The sequence below is a fragment of the Brassica rapa genome, chromosome A07 (assembly GCF_000309985.2).
Source record: "Brassica rapa cultivar Chiifu-401-42 chromosome A07, CAAS_Brap_v3.01, whole genome shotgun sequence".
Taxonomy (NCBI): Eukaryota; Viridiplantae; Streptophyta; class Magnoliopsida; order Brassicales; family Brassicaceae; genus Brassica; species Brassica rapa.
In genome coordinates this window covers 23,295,024-23,317,827 of record NC_024801.2, presented here as the reverse complement: position 1 = coordinate 23,317,827, position 22,804 = coordinate 23,295,024, and the positions used below count along the sequence as shown (strand labels likewise).

Sequence of the window (22,804 nt, the reverse complement as noted above, 5' to 3'; positions counted from 1 at the left end):
CATTTTTAGGGTTTAGGCGTTAAAAATCGTTTTAGGTTTTCGCAGAAAAATGTTTTTTTGTGGTTTTGTTAGTTTTTTGTATGTGACAAAATGATATTATGTTTATGTTTGTAATTTATGAATTACATCAAGAGCATAATAGACATTATACCATATTGAATGAACCATCTCCATCGAGATGATCCAAATTAGCTAAGCTGAATGAACTTTAAAATAAAGCCTAAATTTCTGCAAGTTATCCGGATGATCCATCTAAATGAGTTGCATTTTTAGTGCTTAAACGAACAAAACTCTCATCTTCATCCAGATAGCTCATCCGGATGGAGAAACGAACAGGTCCAAAACCGACTAAATGTAGACTACAATGGCACTCGTAGACCAGACGTGACTATGTCGTAATTCAGTCATAACTAATTACGACCATTTGCCAACTGATTATTGTGCTCGTAAATCAGTCGTAAAGTAGAGACTGATTTTCAAATGATATAATTTGTGAGCGATGATTACCTACTAAAGCCGTAGTCGGAAATTCCTTGTTTCTTTTAGAGTGTGACTGGTAACCATCATAGGAACAATAAGAACGAATATGAAAAGAATGAGTAAGAACAAAATTTTAGGAATGATGAGGAATAATGGTTCCTTATCAAAACTAATGAAGAATTGATTTGTTTCATAACGAAGAATTGATTTGTTTCATAACGAAGAATTGATATAATTTTCTTGGTCACCAGTCACACCCTTAATGTCATGAAGTTGACGAAAATTTACACTTGAAATTTTGAATACAACTTCTAACATTTTAAGCAATGAAAATAGATTCAATAACATATTAAACATTGAAACTAACTTACTTGTTTGATACATCAAAATTACGACCACTAGCTCGTAAAAATGTGTGATGTGGCGGTGTATTTTTTTTAAAAGATTATCAATTATTTTAATAAATAAAAACAAACAAAAACAAACAAAAATTCAAAAATTGTAAAAATAAAAAAAGTCAGGAAAATAAAAATGAATAAGGAAATTTAAAACTAAAAAACAATAATTTAAGAAAATATTCAAAAAAACTGAAATTGAAAATGAAAAAAATATAATTTAAAAATTTTTAAAATCAACAAAAACTTTATAAATTCGTCAGTATCACCGCTATTTTGAAAACCAACATTGTCAATAGTCATATGTGATAATATTTTATAAAAATTACCAAAACTGTGAAGATTATGGTTTATAAAAATATTTTTTTTTAAATGTTGATATATTGAAAATCATTGATATGTCATAAAACCTCGCCTTCACAGATTTTTTTTTTTTAAATTCCGACATGTGTATATTGATAAAGATTATTTCCGACATAACGGTGTTGGTGACGAATTTAATCATATCACGTTAACAAGATATCATGAGATATATAGGATTTTTAAAACTTTTGGTTGAATACTAAAATATATATTTCTATTTAAAATATTTTTCATTTTCAATATTTCAAATTTTTATTTTTTCCTGATTTTTTTCATTTTGTGAATTTGTGCGAATTTCAAATTTTTATCGATGTCTACAATTTATTTTGTAGTTTTATTTAATTTTTAATTTTTATTAATTTTTTTATTAATTTTTTTTTTTGAAAAACCGTCATATCACTTATTTTTACATGTTAATAAACACTACCTATCATAATTTTAACATGTTAAACAAGTAAGTTAGTTTCAATGTTTAATACGTTACTGAATCTGTTTTTATTGTTTAAAATGTTAATACTTGAACTCAAAGATTTAAAATGCTATTTTTTTGCCAACTTCATGATTTAAAATGCAATTTATTTTAATATTTAAAGAAGATGAATAATTATAAATTGGTATAGTAAAATATATTTAATATATATGTGTGTTTTGGTAAAATATATATTTATGCTCATATATATTATAAGTGGCTTTCTTTACACGTAAACATTCAGAAACACACCTTATACATGTATACATTTGTTGTTACTTGACACGTTATAGACTACATGTGAGTCTATCAGTCACAAAGATATACACAAATAAGGTGTGTTCTAAATGTTCACGTGAAAAAGAGTGACAATTAACATAGGGTTAACTTGTTATATAACCATTATACGATAATAATCTACAAAATAACCATCTCTTAAAATATGTGTCAATTTACAATACAACTGGACATTGCAATTTTTACAGCGCATATGTATATTCAACACACACAAAAACAGAATACTCTTTTATCTATAATATCAAATATAAAATAGATTTTTTAAACAGAAATGTAACTAAAAATTAAGAATTTGATTTCCTTAGTAATATAACAATAATAATAGTACAAGGAAATGGAAAGAGAGAAATGAGGAGTGAATAGGGAGGAGCAAGAGGGAGAAGTATAGAAGGAGGAAGAAAAAAGAGGAGTTAAAAAGGAGAGTGAAGAGTGCAGAATGAAGAGAAATAGGAAAATGTAGAACACATGGTAGAAAAAGTGAGAAAGTTGGAGTAGGTGGAGGAAGAGGAGTGAAGAGTGAGGAGTGAGAAGAAGGAGAAATCAGAAGGAAAAATGTAGTGAGGTGAAGAAAAAAAGGTGAGGAAGAACAAGACGAGAAAGAAGAGTAAGAGGGGAAGAAAAACAAATGGCGAAAGAGAAATTAGGGAAAAAGTTAATAAAAATGAAAATGAAATGAACATATTGTTACATATTATATTGTGCTCTTAAAACAGAGGTAGAAGATTAGCAGAAAAAAAAAAGAGAAACAAGAAAGAAAGATGAGCAATGAAAAAGAACAAAGACAAGATAAAGAAGGAAAAAGAAGAGATGGGTGAGGAGGACAAGACGGATGAAAATAAGGTAGGAAGAAAAACTAAAAAAGGAGAATAAAGAAAAGAGAGGAGAAGATGAAGAGTAAGAAGAGAAAATATTGTAATGTGATATATTGTGCCACTAAAATATATATTTTATATTTTATACAATATACTATATCCAATTACATGATAGTTGTTTGGAAGAACAAAACAAGAAATGAAAAATTATGAAAAAAATCTATAGTAAATGTATATTATACACGTTCTTAGTAAAATTAAACTATTATATATAAATAGTTAAGTTAGTATAAACCACAAAGTTTTTTTATATTACATAATCTATTGAAAATATTTTATTCTATATAATAGATATAAAATATAATATTTTTATTTTAAAACAGATTATATAATTTTTAGAAATATATATCCATTTTAAACAAAACAAGTTTTGATATATTACAGCATCATTGTTTTTACAAAAATGCAGAATTTTTTTTCATCATCATTGTTTTTTGTAAACAAATTATTAAAGGGATTAAAGATAGACAAATGATAAAGGGGTAAACAATTTAAAACAACATATAAAACCAAAAAAAAAAAAATGTGGTTCAAATTGCGAAGGGCATACAAAGTAATTAATAAATATTATATAAATACACTATATTCTAGCCTCTCTATTGTTATGATTATTTCACTAATTATAATTTTTTTTGAACAATTTTATACTAAAATTAGACAAGTAAATGTGGGTTTAAACCAGGATATGTGTATATTTGTCCCAAATGTTTACACGAATAAGGTGTGTCCTGAAATAATGCAAGATATGTAATAGTGAAAGATATGAACATAACTCAACATAAAATAGGTGTATCCTGACTGTTTTTACGCGTAAAATACACACAATTAACATGTAGCTTACAAAAACAGAGTAAAAAATATGTAATGTGGTTGTCTTTGAATTGCCGGTGTTGACGTGTTGAGATGGTTGCTGCAGTTGCTGACTGTGAGTTGACTCGAAATAAAGAAACCAGATCGAGAGAATATCAGAGGATAAATGAAAATTTCGATAGAGACTGAGGAGTTTCGCACGCATTGTCACTCATTTTTTAAACTCATTTTTTCCATTTAGTAAAACTTTAATAATGAGAATATTATCAAAGACTATCATATTACCGAGCGTCAATGATCGACATGGTGATTTGGTTCACTGTCCAATTTTCATCGTCACGCAGTTTACTCCAACTAGAATAAGTTTCCAGAGAACTTTGGCTGACGCAATAACCTGGTTGTTTAGGTTGAGGAATCAATGCAGTTTCACTTCCGAGCATCAAAACTACTGACGACATCATTGGTCTATCCTCTACACGTTCTTGAACACACAAGAGGCCAATTTGTAAGCATCTTAAGATTTCACGTGGCCTGAACGTTGGTGATGAAGAATCTATGATGACCCTGTCTACTATCTCTAGACCTTGACCTTCTTTCCAATTTCTCCACACCTGTGGATAATGGTAGGATCTTTTCTTAGTGATTTCGTCAAAACACAATCGAATTAAGAGGTTTCAAGCTTACACATCCGAGAAGATTAAGATTACTATCCGAGTCGCAGAAGCCTTTGTTCCTCTTGCCACTTATAATTTCAAGAAGCAAGACCCCAAAACTGAACACATCTGACTTCATCGAGAATGTCCCGTTCATCGCATATTCTGGAGACATGTAGCCACTGCATAACAAATATTAAATAGATAAGCTATCCGGTTTTGATTCTGTACCCAGGTAAGTCTTTGTTTCAAAATACAAAGATGCTTTAATTGCTTACTAAGTTCCGACCACCTTCCTCGTGTCAGCTTCCGTCTCATCTTGTCCAAAGATCCTTGCCATTCCGAAGTCTGAAATTTTTGGAGTCATATCTTTATCAAGCAAGACATTGCTTGCTTTCAAATCCCTATGGATGATTCTAAACCGTGAATCTTGGTGAAGATACAGAAGCCCTCGGGCAATACCATTGATAATATCAAATCTCATTTGCCAATTTAACATACAGCTCCTGGTTTCATCTGCAGTACGTTCACAACAGAATCACATTAACATATCCAAAGACATTTAACTGTAAAAATAAATCTGTCTGATGTGTTGAGGCACTAACCAAAGAGATGAGAGTCGAGGCTTAGATTCTCCAAGTACTCGTAAATTAAGATCTTCTCGCCCTCATAAACACAACAGCCAAGAAGTCGGACAAGATTATTGTGCTGAAGCTTTGCAATTAGCCTGACTTCGTTCATGAACTCATCGGTACCTTGAGCTGACATTTCTGATAGTCTCTTAACTGCAATTTCTTGCCCGTCAACTAACCTTCCCTGGTAACACATAATTGATCACTTATACAAAACCAACAGAGCAGTGTCTATTCAATAAAAAAAACAATAATTAAGGCATTTGATTTCAAATAAAAATTAGGAGCATATTTTAAACTATATGTTTCTCTTAACAAAATTCACATTTTCTTTGTATCCCACTTGTTTATGTTTAGTTTATTTTATTTATTACTAGTATTATGGTCCTTGCTATTCAAGAGAAAAATAACGGTCCAATTAAAGATGCAATACGCTATGTTAATAATAAATCCATAGAAGACTACATACAATTACAAACTTGCAAAGTTGTAATGGATCAAATGAAACATGAACCAATAATATAAGTTGTTCTAATTAAAGTTTGAGACAAAAGATAGTACATAAATATTAAAAATCATATTGAAATGCTTGTAGAAAATAGAAATAAATAATAAAAAAATATCTTATATATTAAAACAGAAGTCATGACTTTTTTTCATGTGTGATTTTTTTAGTTTGGACCATTCCTAGAAAATATCATATTTTACATAAGTTCATTATTATATCTTTTAATATCTTTATCATTTTATTTGAAATACAAATGAATATATTTAAAATGTTCTAACAAAATCTTTTTAAAATCTTCTTAGAATCTTTTTAAATTTACTTTCAAAAATTAGTTAGTTTTAATTTAAATTATCATAAAATATAATTAGAAATTAAAATTGAATATATTTTTGGTTTATAAACGAAAATTTAAATAAAATGAAATTAATTTTTAAAGATTTTGTTAGAAATAAATATTTATTTTTATTTTAATTTTTTGCAAATTTGTTTTCTAATAAAATAAAAATCATGATTTTTTGATGAGTGATATTTTTATTTGGACCATCATTTAAATTTTATATTAAATGTATATCACTAATGCTAATATACATAATATTTTTAACTACTTTAATCATAATATCTTTTAATTTAAAAAAAAATTAAAATTCTAACAAATCTCTTGAAAAAGATTATAATAAGATCTTAATTGTCATAAATTGAATATAAATATTTTCAACTAATTTTGTAATTAGTAATGAAATGTTACTAAAAGAATAAAATTATATCCTATTTTATCAATTTTATAATAATATCTATCATTTTAAAATAAAAATGTTATATTGAAGAAAATATGATTAAATTATTTTAAATTGATAAGTTAACATATTTTATTTTCATAAATATAAAATATTTATGCTAAAAATATAATATGTTGGTAGAACGGATTAATATTAGTAAACTATATAATATATGCATAAAAATTGAACTTATCTTAAACTTTTTAATATACAGTAATTTATTATATAAAATTAATAAACATTAAAAAATTACTAAAAAAATCTAGGGATTTGAATTACGGATCATGATTATAATAAACTAAATACAAAATTGTTTTCATATATGTTGTTTCACGCATTAAAAAATTTAGTTTAGTAATCAAACGCAAATTCAATAAGACAAATATATAATAAGCAACATATAAATGTGATGATTTTAATTTACAGCATGAAAACTATAAAATTATTATATTTGACATAATTATACAAACATTTAAATATGTGAGTAACATTAAAAATATATAATAATTATGTAAAACAAATATGTATATATATAAATGTGAAAATATATACCCGCACGGTTGTGCGGGTGGAAATCTAGTTATATTTAAGATTGTAACCTTAATCTTCTCGGATGCAAAAGAATAATTATTTTGATAAAAAATCACGCACGTGCATTCTTATGATGTAAAAGAAATATTATTTTGATAAAATCACACTCTTAACAAAAGAAGTGCAGATCATGGGAGTATAGATAATGGGAGAATAGTTATGCTGGATAACTGAAAATCATTAATAGTTAAATATCAAAAACAATTTGACAATAACAAACCTTTTACAAAACAATACCGAAAGTAAATTGTTTCATTTTCTTAAAAAATACTTGTCATTCACATAATTGTTAACTAATTTATGTTTTATAGTATAAAAAAATAACTTTTATTTTGTCATAAGTTCTTGTCCCATTTATATTTCGTTATTTTAATTTATTCTACATATTTTATATAAAGTTCCGACATTTGTAAGTCAATAGTTTTCTATAAATTTACTGTAGTGTTTTTGTAAACAGTTTACTATAAATCGGCTTCTTCTTTTAAAAAAATTGTTTATTCATTGTAAATGTTTAGTGATTGTACTTTTTGGACAAATATTTTATTTTGCTTATCAGATTAAAAACTCTTAGGACACCTCCAACAATGATCTTTGATGGCCTGAGAATATCCAAGCCCTAAATTTTTCGTTTAAAAAGAAATAAAATAGACGAGAGAGAGAACCAGTTGTCTACATAGATATACGACTTTTTTTTTATTTTTTCTTCTGTGTGTCATCTTTTTAATTGTTAACTAGCGTTGACTCGCTCCCCCCCCCGAATGGATGTTTGTTTTTAATTTTTATAAGTAAAATAATTTTTTTTATAATTAATGATATATATTTTAACATTTACCATATAATTAATGATATATTATTATTATATTTTCCAAAAATATGGTGTGAATCCGATAATTTTTTTTTCAGATTGTCATTTGTATCACATTTTCTTATAATTATTATTATTTTATTAATTTTGAGCTAGAGTTTTAAATTAGAGAATATGTTACATTTTTGAATATTATTTGTTTGAGTAATTTATATGTTAAAAAATTTGGTACTTGCATGTATAATTAAATTTTAGATTATTAGCAAACACATAATTATTAATTATGTAGAAATTTTATTTTGATTAATATTTAAAAATCATGTACACTAACAATCAAAATAAGTTAGGTTACAATAGGATTAGTTATTGTGGTTTATAATTTGAAAATGATATTCGATCAAAAATATAATGAAAATATTGGTCTTAAATAAATATGTAAACCCACTCAATAATATGTGTTTTAGATATAGTTATATTACTATCTACTAGGTGTTTTGCCAGCACATGCGGTCATATTATTCTTACGATTTACTAATTCAAAACTCAATATAATAAATTATTATTTATGTTTTAAATTTTTTAAATCAAACATTAAATTATTGATATATGACATATTTTCATCAAAATATATATGCTTATTATTGGGTTGAAATTTATAGATACTCAGATATTATAAATATTTTAGAAAATATCTTTATACAAATATTTTTGTTTGATTAATATTTAATCATAAATTATGTTATATCTTAATTTTATTTTTTAATAGAAAATATTATTTTTAGATAACAACACAATGTATATAAGAATTATTTTTATTTTTTTGAAAATATTAATTTATAATCAATTATCTAGAAAATAAATCTATTATTAACTTGAAATTTGTTTTTAATTATATAAAATCCATTAAGGGTATAAACGATATTAACCGCTTTAACTTTTAACGTTTGAGCTTTATTGTGAAAAATCAATTCGCAAATAATAGTATAGATATAGATATATTGGGATATTTTGTAGACTTTATTCTGAGGAATAATAGGAGATACGTATTTGAATTAATTAATGTACATTTCTTTTAGATAATCATCATAATAAACATAATATTCTTATTTCTAAGCTAAGCCAAACATGATTTGCAAGTTTGAAAGTAGATTGCGTTAGTTGTATTCTTAGATGAATGCGTAATAATAGGAAACTTTTTAGGAATGTTATCAATGTTTGGAATCGACGGTTTTGATTTGCACGAGTATAATGATAATAACTACCCGAAGTTATTAATTTCAATTTTATACATGCTATATGAATCATAATATATACCATGATATTAACAATATTCGGTTCATAACAAAAACCGAGTACACAAAACTATATTTAAACAATAGTTAAGACGAGAAACAGTTCCTTGATAATTACATGATTTCTTAATCATTATATATATTGGATCGAAATTATGTGGTTAAGTATTTACAAAATTTGTTTTTACGTAGTGAACCGAACTATGTATAATTTGGTTTTGTTTATGTAGACTAACATTTAACCAAGGAATATTTTGTACCGAAACATGTTTGTTTTGATTTCTGCAGACCAAATTAAACTGATGCATATATTATTTAACAAACCACATGATTTTAGGTTCAATCGGTTTTGTTATTTAAGTTTTAAGTAGACGTAAATTTATTAGGCGCGTTAGTTAAGTTATAAAACACAGTGTATACGCCTAGTATAGTATTTCCATTGTAAATATTAAGTAAAAACTAGAGTTAAGTACTAATTGTGTTTCAGTTTTAATAGATTAGATATTGATTTTGTTAAACTATATTTTTTTAGAAACTCTAAGTGGGTTTTCACCATTGATGTTTTTCACAAAAAAAGAAAAAAATTCATAGTGATTCCTTCATATTATTTATACCTTGTAAACAACACCAAAACCACCTTTTCCGACCTTGTTAAAATCAGAGAAATGTTCGGTGGCTGTGACAACAGCTTCAAACTCCATCAATGAAAGTTCCAAATTTTCTACTTCGTCCTCACCAGAAAAATGTATCTTCTTTCTTGGTAACACCACCTCGTTCATTAGAACTTGATTTCCCACTAGACAGATTATTTTCATTCGAACACATAAAGGATCAAAACATAGAACGAAAATTTACGGAAAAGTAAAATAAAATGAAGGTTATTACGCATTTACCAATAGGTGTTGCATCTGCTTTTGCTTGCTTCTGTCTTCTCCTCCAAAAGCAGAAGACGATAACACTCAGAATAAGCATAACGCTGACTCCAATACTCCAACCTATGATTGTTCCAGTTCGGTCTCTCTTCTCACCCGAGGAAAAATCTGCAAAGAGTCGTGTAAAAAAATTGAGAAGTTATAATTTGGCATGAATGGGCAGGCTTGCAGCGCCTTAAAACAAAAAAAAAAATTGACTTCGACGGGTTAAGAAATTAGTATGAGATCGACGACATGAGAGCGAAAACAGAAAAAAAAAAACTACTGTATTATGTAGGTAGTGACGCCTGACATGACAGGAATGATGAGTTATAGTTTTTTTTTTTAAGTATTTGGTCCAGTTCACGTATCACATCCCTTGTATTTGCCGAATTATCTCATCTATTTAATCTTTCTGCTTCAACATAATTCGTAATCATACATACTAATATTAGCCGACCCGTTTCATGTATAAATTCGTGTTTAAATAATTTTATTTAGTTGTCCAACAGAAAAATATATTCAATTTAATTAATCATGTACGATCTTATATCTACAACGGGCTAATAACTACTATTTTATATCATATTAATATTTTATCCAGCATTCTCGTTAATCATCAGTTGTATATTTCGCACATGATATTTTTTAACTTAACAAATTCGTAGAAAGTAGATAGGGAGACTTCCTCATCCGGACAAAAGTATAAATTATTGATGACTATATTGGATGTGTTTAGTTTTAAGAGAATAAACCAACCTAGATCAGCAGCATTCAATCTGACGTAAAGATCTTGACCAACGACGGCTTGTTTCCGGATCTCAACGAGATCTCCGGTCCAAAACACACAACCCAATCCGCCGTTTCGAACATCCGCAGTCGCAAACGACGTACAGTTACAATCGCTAAGACACTTCTCTTCACATTTTTTCACATCAATTGTCCGATCCACAGACGCCGTCTTAGTATCCGGCAAATTCATATTGTTTAGCCGCAAAAACCCATCTCCACTACAGCTCATCTGCGTCGTCCTCACACACCCATGTGATCCGTCTCTCAAGTCCCACCGCTGCCGGTTCTTGGGAACGAACCCTCTAATACAGTTACAGTAAGGTGACGTGTTTAGGTCACAGTAAGAATAAGATCCACAGAAGTAAAGAGAATCGCACACGTCCGTTGGTAAACTCCAGAACAGGCTCCATCCCCATGACGGCGGGATCCGCGTGAATCGATTGAGTGTATAGTCACTGACTGTCAATCTGGAATAGATGCTTTGGTTGGTCATTTGGAACGAGTAAGCGATCTCCTCACTGTTCTCCGTATAATTGTAAACCATGTAATTTAATCCTTGCACCTCCGGTATGCCACTAAACTCGATTCCATTCCACGGACCGCTCCTTTGCATTACAACACGTTGATTCAAAAATCGATTTATAAGAATAAACTCAGGCAATCCCGTTTGAATGTCGAGTTCGTAAGTGAATTTCCCGCTTGACGGATCATCATAGGATCTCCATGATGTAAGGAACCTGTTGCGCCCTGTTTTGAAATCGTAACCTAGTTTCATCTCCGGAAGTAAAGTATCTGTCGGAAAATCGAAACTCTGCCACAAGAATCCACTTGAGTCTTTGTTGTTGGAGTATCTCATTACAAAATTACCGTTGGGAAGAAGCTCTGCTATCACTGGAGATCTCACATTTTCTCTAGTAAGATTTGTCGACCAAACAGTGTTATTAGACTGACCTAGCAGGACAAGATTGTTGCCAGAGATTTTGAGGGTTCCAATGGAATTGGAGAGAGGGTTGTCTCTGTTGGCAACCCATGCGTAGGTTTTCTGGGAGACTTTCTTATACCATATTCCGAGATACCATCGCGAGCGTCCCGAGGGTTTGAAGAAACCAAGCTCGAAGACTCCACCGGGAGATACAAGTGTTCTGTTGCTTGAGATTGTGAGAGACTCTGAAGACGACATAGTGTTGACATAGGTCGAAAGGGCAGGATGAAATAGAATCAAGGCAAGGAAGACTAACAAGAACGAGAAGGTGTAAGAATGGTGGTAAATGTTATGTACCCCTTTCATCTCTCCCCACCACTTTCTTTCTTTCTTTTTTTTTTCTTCTTGTTGTTAGTTTTTGTCCTAACTTTCATACATATATATATATATATATATACATCATAAGTTACTTTGCAAGAAAATTCGAAATTAAACTATTATGACGAACCTAGCTGGCAAGCAAAATGTTGTGTTCTATAGTCCATGACTTTTTCATCCGATCAATTAATTCACTTCCACAAACTTGTATCATTCGTCAACTACTTTTATATCTACACGTTATTAGTTCTCACGCTGCCAACATCGCATATGGAGTAGTTTTCTTTTAGAAAACACATAGCATATATAGTATTCCGCAAGTATGGTGGTCTCAATAGTATGATTCGATACATTCAAAGTATATTGAAAACTTTCGTACCATTTAGGGTATGATTGGTTTAACCGCTACTACCCGCAAACGCAACTATATTCGTTTAGAAAACACATAGCATATATGTGGTTTTGGAACATCGACTTTACTTTATGTTTTAAGTTCAACTATATTTATTTTGGTGTAACTACTAGCTATTTATTCTATTTTTATTGAATCGATCTATGAAAACCACATATGTTGTTCTTTTTTATTATTTTTATCTAAACAACTTTAAAACAAAGTAATATACTACTTTTAGTAACCACTATTGGACAAAAAACAATTTTGAACTCTTTAAGAAAATAAAACATACGAGTTTTGTCTGTCAATCCAAAACGTTATAACTCTTGAATTTATTTTAATTATAAGTACATAAACCGGTTCATTTTCACCAAAACCTAATATCTTCTTCATTTGCTTTGTCATCTCATCAGCATCCACATTTGGTAAGTTTTTCTTCTTTTCTTCTAATATCAATACAAGTATGAGTTTGTCATGCTAATAGAATAGATGTAAGACTAGATAATAACCCGCGCCTTGCGCGGGATGTGATTATTAGTTTCGTTATTTTTAATAAAAAAGACAATAAATCTGTTTAATCTGGATATTGGTTAGGTTTTACGTTTTTTTGTTTTTAATCTTCTAAAATATAACTATTATTTTAAATTAATATTCATTTTAGTTTATTCGGTTAAAACATTTGATTTTTTGGTTTTTTCGGATAAAAACCTAAAATTAATATTATATGTTTATTTTCATATTATAAAGTTTAGATAGTTGTCATGTCGAACCAATAGTTTCATATTATAGTTTTTAAACAGATAATAGTTTAAGAAAAAGAAAAGAAAATTATTAAGACAAATCATTTCACTACAATTTGGTCGGTAGTGAAAGAAACATTAAGAAAAAATATTTCAACTTTCAAAAAAATTAGATACTTCAGCTGTGGTGAATACTTAGTTATAAGATGCTCACATCAAGGTGCACATGTATGTTTATGTAAAAAGTATATAAAAATAGTTGAAAAATATATAAAGATATTGTTAATTAATATTAAATGACATTTTTGTTCAGAATAATACATGAAAGATAAAATTAAAATTTATTTAAAATAAAAAAGACCTTGACATTAGTCATTTTTTCATCAAAAGAAAATAAAATTATATTCGTAAATAGGGGTGGACACATATCAAGTATCTGGATATTTGGAAGCATTCTTGTCAATTTGATCTTTAGCCACCTAGATATTCGGTGACTCCGATATCCGAAATGTTTTAGAATTTTAAATAATATTCGATTTGATTCGTAAATAAAATAAAATTTTAAAAATAATTTAATAATAACATTTTATTACAAAAATAAAACATTATATAACCTTTTAATTCTAGTACCTAATATAATAAATTTATATTGTAAAACTGATATAAAGTATAATATATATAATTCTTTTCATATATGTATATATATGCATATAACATATCGAATTAGATATATGTTCCTAAAAATATTGGTATTAGTGATTTGCTTCTTTTTTGGATATTGTATTTTAGTATTTGATTTGTTTCGTAAAGTTTCAAATATCAAGATTTTTTGGTTCAAATCAAAACGGATAACAAATCGAATCAAAATTTATGAATATTTTGCTCAATTTTATCTGTAAACAATAAAAATAATATATATATATATAGTTTGGCTTTTGATTCGTTATCTATTTTTATTCGAACCGAAAAATTCAGAGTTTTTTTGGAACTATGTATGTGAGTTTTATATTAAAAAAATCACAAAGTACATAGTGTGAACACATTTATGACTATAGTGTGAACGCGTTAGCATATTTATTATCAAATCATTGTGAGACTGCCACGTGTCTATTATAATGTGAATGTATTTATTACAATGTTTCTCTTTTAATATATAAGGAATTATAGAATGGATAGATAACGGTAATATATCCATGCTAATAGAATAAATGTAAGATATGAGAGGATCTACCTAATGATTTAGTTTTTTTATTGAATGTAATGAAGTCTTGAATATAAACAGTAATCGCTTGTGTCGGTTGTGTACTCTTTGAAGTAATCGATGTTCCTTTAGTTCATATAATCTTGTTCTTTTTAAACTGATTTTGTTTGATGAACAAGGTAAAATGGCAGACAAGAGTAACTTGAAGTTGAAGCATCCCGCATAATCATGACTGTAGGAACCGAAATTCACACCGTCGATTTTTGTAATCAGAGAAAAACCAGAAAAACCTAACTTTCCCTGAAGTTCTTGATTCTCTGCGAGAGCCAACGACAAATAACCAAATAAATGCATAAAATATGAAAAGATAACAAAAAAAATTTAGAAAACAAGAGATATTTATTTCGAATTTGCGTATGAGCGTTTCAGAGACAAAATCATACTTGAAGCTTTTCTGAAAACGGGATTACAAAGAAAATCATATAACACAAACAGTAAAGCGAGACTAAGTTTGCTAGCGTTACCACCTATGTGGAGAAAAATCTATGTGGCCGCAATTCACTTAGAAATAGACGAAAAAGACAAAAAAGGTTTAAAGGATTTCGGACTAGAACTTATGAAAGGCTGCCTACGTACCCCTTTCGAGGATCAAGGCGAATGTAGTTCAATTAGAAAGAATTGAACAAGAGCTCGAACTGCATGGGCGAGTTCGTCTAGTATGAGTGCAAGTCATAGAAACCGAATTTGTCGAGAATAAAACTTAAGGTTTCTAAGTGTAGAGAGTTCTAAGAGCTCGGAAGAATCGTTTCCTTACTCCTTGCCTAGGCTCTTCTTTATATATGCCTCCAAGGTCGGCCATCTTTCCCAATTTCAGGTTATCTCTTCACCTATTGTGTCTTCCTTGGTGGCTGTATCGTATCTTGGAAGTCTAAGAAGCAAGGTGTTGTTAGTCGCAGCAGTACAGAGGCTGAATATCGAGCTTTAGCTGATACTACTTGTGATCTTCTTTGGTTAAAACAGCTGCTCGATGCGTTCGAAGTCACCATTAAGCTCCATGTTACTCTTTACTGCACAGCAAATCGGCTCTCTATCTTGCTTCCAGCCCTGTTTTAATGAGCAGACAAAGAACGTTAAACTTGATTACCATACTACTTGTGATCAACTTAAGAAGGGTTTCCTTAACATTCTCCACGTTGCGTCTACTAACAACTTGGCTGATATCTTGACGAAACCGCTGCAGCCAGGGCCTTTTTCACTCCATTCTATCAAGACTATCACTTTCAAGCCTTTGCTTTCCTAAGGATGGTAAGGGTTAAAAGCTTTTGTGGGGGCGTATTAGCATACACAAAGCCATCTAATGTTAACGGAAATATGAGCTGTATATGGTTAGTTATAACGGCGTTACTGTTAGCTATGTTGTATATAAACTGAACTCTGCACAGTGTAAGTAATTCTGATAATACAATTTCTTTTTTTCATCACTCTTGATATATATTATATACATAATTTTCTCTATGTTTTAATAGCGAAGTAGATTCTAAAACTTTGTTATTTTTTTTAATTCAAAATTTTATTAAATCTTTCATAATAAAATACATAGTGGATTACAAAAATCGGCAGAAAATGGTAATATCTTTAGAAGCAATAGCCCAAAAGAGGAAGACAATAACAATGAGGTAGGATAATACGAGAAATAAGCATTAGAGAGCCACATGTACTAGAGCCGGAGCTGATTGACTGATCATAACTCTAAACAGTCCTAAAGAATGAAACCGAAAATAACCAAAGAACCAATGACTTAGGCAAACCCAACTCTGAAGGGTACACCACCAAGCCAAAGCAGGTGCAACATCAGTATAAGCATGTGCGAGGATAAATTTACATCAATACTAGAGACTGTTGTAAACCGGAAGCAAGGCATAACCAAGTCAAAACCAAACACCTAGGTTCAAGAGCACACGAACTTAAAACGCTAAAGAAAAACACACCGACGAAGATTTACATGTCTTACCTACGGATACTCGTTAGGCAGAATAGCGATCTGCATAGCTAAAACTGATCACCTCCTTGCAAGAGAAAACCTGCAAATCAAATACGTTTCGTCTCGAAACGCTCGCCCAATCCATGGTAAATATTGGAAAGGTCTAATAGACACCTCTACAGCAAGTACACTTCACACCGACGAATCTAAAAAGCTAGAACAAGACGAAAAATGAATTGACCATAACTGTAAGCAATCGAAGAGAAACATAAACACTACAACCCAATTTAAAGCAGCCCTTAACTTGACAACAAAGACGGTTCTGATCGTCGAAATTGATGAGAAATATAAATCAACAAGAAAGAGACCCTCACCTAAAACCATCATAAACCATACAAAACATAAATTAAATTAAAGATAAAAATTTCACGTAACGACGGTAAAAAGTACCGTCAACCACGAAGTGAGATCGGTGATTATGGGATTTTCTTCTTATTTTTTTTCTTGGCGGCTTGACCTAATTCTGCTCACACCATTTTTCTCCCTGATACACATAATACATGTATATATATTATGTGTACTTACGTCTAAAAGAATAAAGCATGTTAAGTATAGAATAACAAAAAAAAAAAAAGTTAGACGAAGATGTTGACAAAAAAAGTGTAGACGAAAACTTTATCGATATTTTAACACGTTTGTCTACTCTTTTACACGTAAATACAGTCGAAACGTGTTAAGTGTTCTTTTCTTGTCAAGAAACGTGTTAAGTAATAGCACCTTTATCGACGCTGTTTACACGTAAAATGTATACACATAATGTGTTTATTTGTCACAAAATACACGAATAAGGTTTATCCGAATGTTTACGTGTAAGAAAGAGACAGTTAACATATGTGTTTATTTGTCACAAAAGTATACATGAATAAGGTTTATCCTGAATATTTACGTGTAGGAAAGAGACAGTTAACATATGTGTTTATTTATCACAAAGGTGAACACCAAAAAGGTGTGTCAAGCATGATTACTTGTAAAAAGTTCACAGATATCATATGTGCGTTGCCTTTGTGACTAATTTACACACAATTAATGTTCTGATCGGTAAACATCACTTAATCATAAAACAAAATTCTTAAACTACAGAAAAATTAATTAAATTACCGAAAAATTAATTAAATTACCAAAAAATTAAAAAAAAATTCAGAGTGGCAAAATATATATTATATTAATTAAAAAGCAAGTACCAATAACTAAATTCAGAATGGCAGAATGATTTCTTATTTCAAATATTTAGATTATTTTTAATAAATTTTTAATAATAGAATGACATCTTATAATACTATAAAAAATTATAATATAGTTTCATTTCTTACAGCATAACTATTCTTATCATTAAAACATTTATTATTATTTATTAATAAAATTTAAATGATATTATCATATAATATAATGATGTGTGTTTTTTATCCTAATTTATAATGTGAAATTGTTTATTTTGTACATAATCTACTAAAATTTATTTTTCACTTAATAATTTTTTTCTTTATATTTTTATCAGCGAAAAACGTAAACTTATGTTTTTACGTTTTTTTATTTTTAAACTTTTGTTGATTGATAAAATATTTCTGAAATTGCATTTAAAATGCTATTTTGTCATTATGCAAGATTATCAATAAAGCTCAAAAACATCTCCAATACATAACAGTATTTAAATATTAAAAACATAATATTTTAATATAGTTTTAGTACTAAAAAAATTGTTTTTCAACCATAACATTAAACTTTACATTAAAAACAATTTTATCATATTATATAGATTTATGTTTTATTTATTATTGATTTAGTTGTTTATTTTAATAATAAAATAAATGAATAGTTTTTTAGTGAAATGAATAATATTTTAGTGTGGTGAGTAGTATTACACTAAATTTGGTGTGAAACTATAATGTTACATTAAAATGGTATAATCTTTATTGTTGGATTGGAAAATATTGTTATGTCAAAATCATACTAAAATAGAATTGTTTATTTTAGTGTTGGATTGAAGATGGCCTAAGTGTTTTTTAAACCAGAAGAGCTCCGCAGGAAAAGAAGAATTGGATGAGGAAGTTACACACACGAATAAGGTGTGACCCGAATTGTTTACGTGTAAAATAGGCAATTAAGTGCAAGATGTGAAGGAAAAAAAATATATATATATAGTAATACAAGCAATAACATTCTATAAAAAAGCGAAAATCTTATATACTCATAAGTCATGAGATATGCTACTTCTATATATACATTTTTAACAAATATACACTACTTATGTTTCATATTTTTGATTTTGACATATGTTCAAGGTAAACTATATCAATAACTTTCCCCCTTTTATGGACGCTTTAGGATTTTTCTTACCTAATTGCAATTCATAATTTTTTGTTAATTTAAAGCACTAGATGTGGGAGCTTGGAAATGCCCTGAAGGCATCGTCTATCCGAGTCCTATCTCAGGAAGGTGCATTAATTCCAGGAGCACAGAGTGTAAAAAACACTATGAAGTTGAGGGACAGAATGTTACTAATTGCCGTTGTGATACTTATAGCATGCAAAATCCTGCGAGGATTACTTGCTACTGTTGCAAAGTTAAATCATAATTGATCAACGAAACATCCAGAGACGGTTACTCTATGCAATATACGACGGCATTGGATCTTTATATTGGAACATCTACTAGAAAATCATGATATTTAGCAGTCCTCCCTTTTATTTTCATATTAATATCACATTAATTAAGTTCCAACAAATAGTAATGGATCAACTAAATTAAACTCAAAGACTAGTTAATAAGACCCAGTACATCTTTTCTAGATAGGCCTTTCTATTTTTAGCACAAATATGTTTACTTTGTTAAAAAAAAGCACAAATATGTTTTATATAACTTCATATTATTTTTTTCTTTTATGATTTCTGAATTTTAATTTAAAGTGTTACAAGATTTATAGCTAAAATAAATTAGTCTCTATACAATTAAAAACATAGCAAGTCCAAAACTATGAAAAATGATTTTTTTTTAAAATAGATATACTAATAAAGAGAAACAAACAAATGGTATGCTATATAAGCAAATACACTTGAAATATAGTAAGTTTTGTAAAAATATACCAAATAAAATGACTTATTTAAGATATCACTTTAGTTTTTTAAACATCAATAACTAATATCATCAACTAATACAATTTATCTATATTATTAAAACAGATATCATGACTTATTTCATGTATTTTGTTTTCATTCGAATCATTTCTAAAATTTTTTATCAAATTTACATTATTTAATTAAAATATCTTTCAATATCTGTATTTTTATTTAAAATATAAACAAATATCTTTTAAAGAAATTTTTTTGAATGTTTTTAAAATTATTTCCAAAATTTAGTTAATTTAAATTCTAATTATTATAAAAATATCTTTAAAATTAACTTAATTTATCTTTTGTTTATAAAAAAATAAATTATAAAAATATTTTTAATTATATTTAAAAATATAAAAATGAAATTGACTGATTTTCGAAAATACATTTTGACAAAGATATTTAATAGAATATGTTAGAAACAAATATTTAATTCTATTTCAATTTTTTTGTCACTTTAATTCTATTTCAAATAAAAAAAATAGAAATACCTTTTTGATGTACCATTCTGGTTTGCAAGTAATTACAATACACTGTCATCATTGCAAGTAATTACAATACACTGTCATCTATCTTATTAAAATAGAAATACAAATAATAATTACCTCTTAAACTTACAGTTTATTTACAATTTTATGTCAATGAAGTAACTAATAAACTCATTATATTCTCTGTCTTTTTATAATTTATTAGATCATATCCTAAATCGAATATACAACAAAATCAGTATAAAATCTTTAAATTACGTATTACACATCAACACTTAGAATATCCTGCCTTAAATTCGTGGATAGCCTTTTTTTTGTCATTGAAAGTGTTCGCAAGGAACAGTCAACCAAAATGGTTGTAGTTCAAACAAAGAACAGAATAATAAAAGAAGAAAGCCAAAGGATGCCAGTAGGCACCATAAACCCCAAACACACGGGATAGAAAATAGCTAGAATTCATCTTGCTCGGTGGCTTTAAATTAGCACCGAGATACCTGGTAAATCGATCCTCATAGTCCTTGCTGCTTCCTTTCTGATAAGCGATTGTAGCCATCCTGGCCCATTCCTAGCCACATAAGATTGTTGCCATTGAAACTGCAGGGCGTCTGCGATTGACGAGGCTACCACATTACCCTCTTTGTGGGTTACCATACTCGATCTGTCTCCAGTTGATCCAAAGTTCATCGCAAACGTCTCCAAAGGGGTTGAAAAATATTAGGTAGTGATGACTGAGTATAATGGATAGCCTAAACCGGGAAATTAATGTTTAGAACCAAGCACTTTTTTTTTTTGATAAACGCCATCGGCTGATCCTATCAGCCCCAAAAGATCCGCACTTAATACTAAAAAGTGGACTAATCTAAAAACGTATCATCCTGTTTGACCCGAGCTTGGACCAAACTTTTTTTTTCCCACCAAACATTGAATTGATATATTAGTAGCTATTATAATTATATCTGACCAAACTAAACCAAGAAAATTAAATTAAATTACCAGAACAAACACATAAATTCATTTAGCATCTATCTTATGTAAATATTCAAATATATTATTAATAAATTAAAAATAAATCTATGAACATATGTAAAATTGTTATAAATACACGAGTGGTGACCATTGTGCTATACTATAACGGTATAACCAAACAATAAGAAAAAATTGATAGCTTTAAAAATAAATCGGTAGAATTATACATGGCTGACTATTGTTTCATTATAATATTTTCAGGAAATAAAATATTACTAACTCAATTATGGATTTAGTACAAATCTATCTATTATTTTAGTCATTGATTTAGTTATGTGTGTCATTTAATTTAGTCAAATAGACTTATATTAAACTTATTATGCATTTATATATAATTAATTTAATAAAACAATAAAATTATGTCAACTGTGTTGTGTTATCTATTTTAAACTAATAAATATGTTCAAAATCTAAGCACTAACTCCTAAAATTATATACAAATATAAATTATTTCATATTTTCAATGATACTTGAATTTTTTTTTCATTTACTTAATTATAACATAATATTATTTTTAATCTAAGTCTTTGCATTTCTAATTATTTATTAGTAATAAATGAAAAAGTAAAAACTACACAAATAATCTATTTATATAATATATGCATAAAATACAAATTTAATATGTTAGTATATTATTGAAAACACATTTCTATATATGATAACAAATGTGAGTGATATAACTGATTAAAAACAAAAGTCATTACTTAATGTAATAAATAAAATTATTACGTTTTAAAATATAATATTTAACCATTATTTAATACATGTAAATTATAAATTTATATTATGTCATTTATACAAAAAAGTTTATAAAAAAAGGAAAATAAATACATGAGTTGTTGCGCGGATCAATCTCTAGTTACCTTTTAGTTAAAATTATATTTAGTTTATTAATATCCCTATTAATATTTGAACACGACTTTGAGTAAAAAAAAAGTAAGTAAAATATATCTTCATTTAAAACGTGACTTATCAATTTATCTATAAGTCAAGTATACATAGTGTTTCCATTTGATCCAAATCGTGGGATTTTTCTTTAACATACCTCATGCTCACATGTATTTTTTATTTCAAGAAAACTTTAAGTACCTCATCTCCAACGACAACAGATATGATGATGATCTGTTGATGTAAATACTTATACAGAAATAGATATGAAGATGATAATCTATTATCCCCACTCAATGAAGGTTTTAAAAAGTTACATTATTATATCATTTTCCTATGTTTAATCAAACAAATATCACAAATATTTCACATGTGTTTTCAAATTAAAATATATTTTTTAGTAAACACTATTTTTTTCATCTAATATCTTTAACAAACTAGATTTTATTCTTTGTAACAACATATTATTATAAATTAACAATATTTTTGAATAATCATCCTAACTAAATTGTAACAAATTTAAGTATTTAAATCATTTCAGTACATTATTTTAAACGATTTTTACATTTTTCAAAATTAAAATATTTTATGTACATCATAGTATACACACTAGCAATAAATGTTTGAAAAAGTTACCTTAGTATATCATTTTCCTATGTTTTATCAGAAAAATATTTCACATGTTTATATAGTAAATGTATTTTACTATAAATTTTAAGATATATAGTAATATTACAAACTCCAATATCTTTATTTTTGTCAACAAACTCCAATATCTTTAACAAAGACTTTTACATGTGTTTTCAAATTAAAATATTTTTTGGTAAACAATATTTTGTTTTCAATATCGTTAACAAAATAGATTATTTCTTCGTTTAAAAATATTCTTAGACACTAAAAGCTTGACTGATTCAAACGCAGCGGTTGCGGTTGTGAATGCGTAAATTTGTGGATGTGGGTAGTTGCGTTTAAA

At 28.1% G+C, this 22,804-nt stretch overlaps 1 protein-coding gene and 1 long non-coding RNA gene across 6 annotated transcripts; one reads left to right on the top strand and one right to left on the bottom strand.

Moving 5' to 3' along the window:
- Positions 1–1,512: 1,512 nt before the first annotated feature.
- Positions 1,513–17,452, bottom strand: LOC103831121 (receptor-like serine/threonine-protein kinase SD1-8). 5 transcript variants are annotated; one of them, XM_033274921.1, is made up of 9 exons: positions 16,713–17,452; positions 16,567–16,636; positions 16,293–16,476; positions 9,837–9,983; positions 9,558–9,739; positions 4,945–5,155; positions 4,618–4,855; positions 4,371–4,521; positions 3,968–4,297 (listed from the first exon to the last, which is right to left on the bottom strand). In XM_033274921.1, the coding sequence occupies exons 4-9, from the start codon at positions 9,913–9,915 to the stop codon at positions 3,968–3,970; spliced, it is 1,191 nt and encodes a 396-aa protein (XP_033130812.1). In that variant the 5' UTR covers positions 9,916–9,983; positions 16,293–16,476; positions 16,567–16,636; positions 16,713–17,452. The 5 variants fall into 5 exon arrangements, with proteins under 5 accessions (XP_009105220.1, XP_033130812.1, XP_033130811.1 ...); XM_033274920.1 differs by having other exon boundaries at positions 16,293–16,636; XM_033274922.1 differs by lacking the exon at positions 16,567–16,636.
- Positions 17,453–18,482: 1,030 nt separating this feature from the next.
- Positions 18,483–19,103, top strand: SP11-60. The gene is made up of 2 exons (XR_004449204.1): positions 18,483–18,601; positions 18,692–19,103. It is a non-coding gene; the product is annotated as an S-locus pollen protein (long non-coding RNA).
- The last annotated feature ends 3,701 nt before the right edge of the window (positions 19,104–22,804 follow it).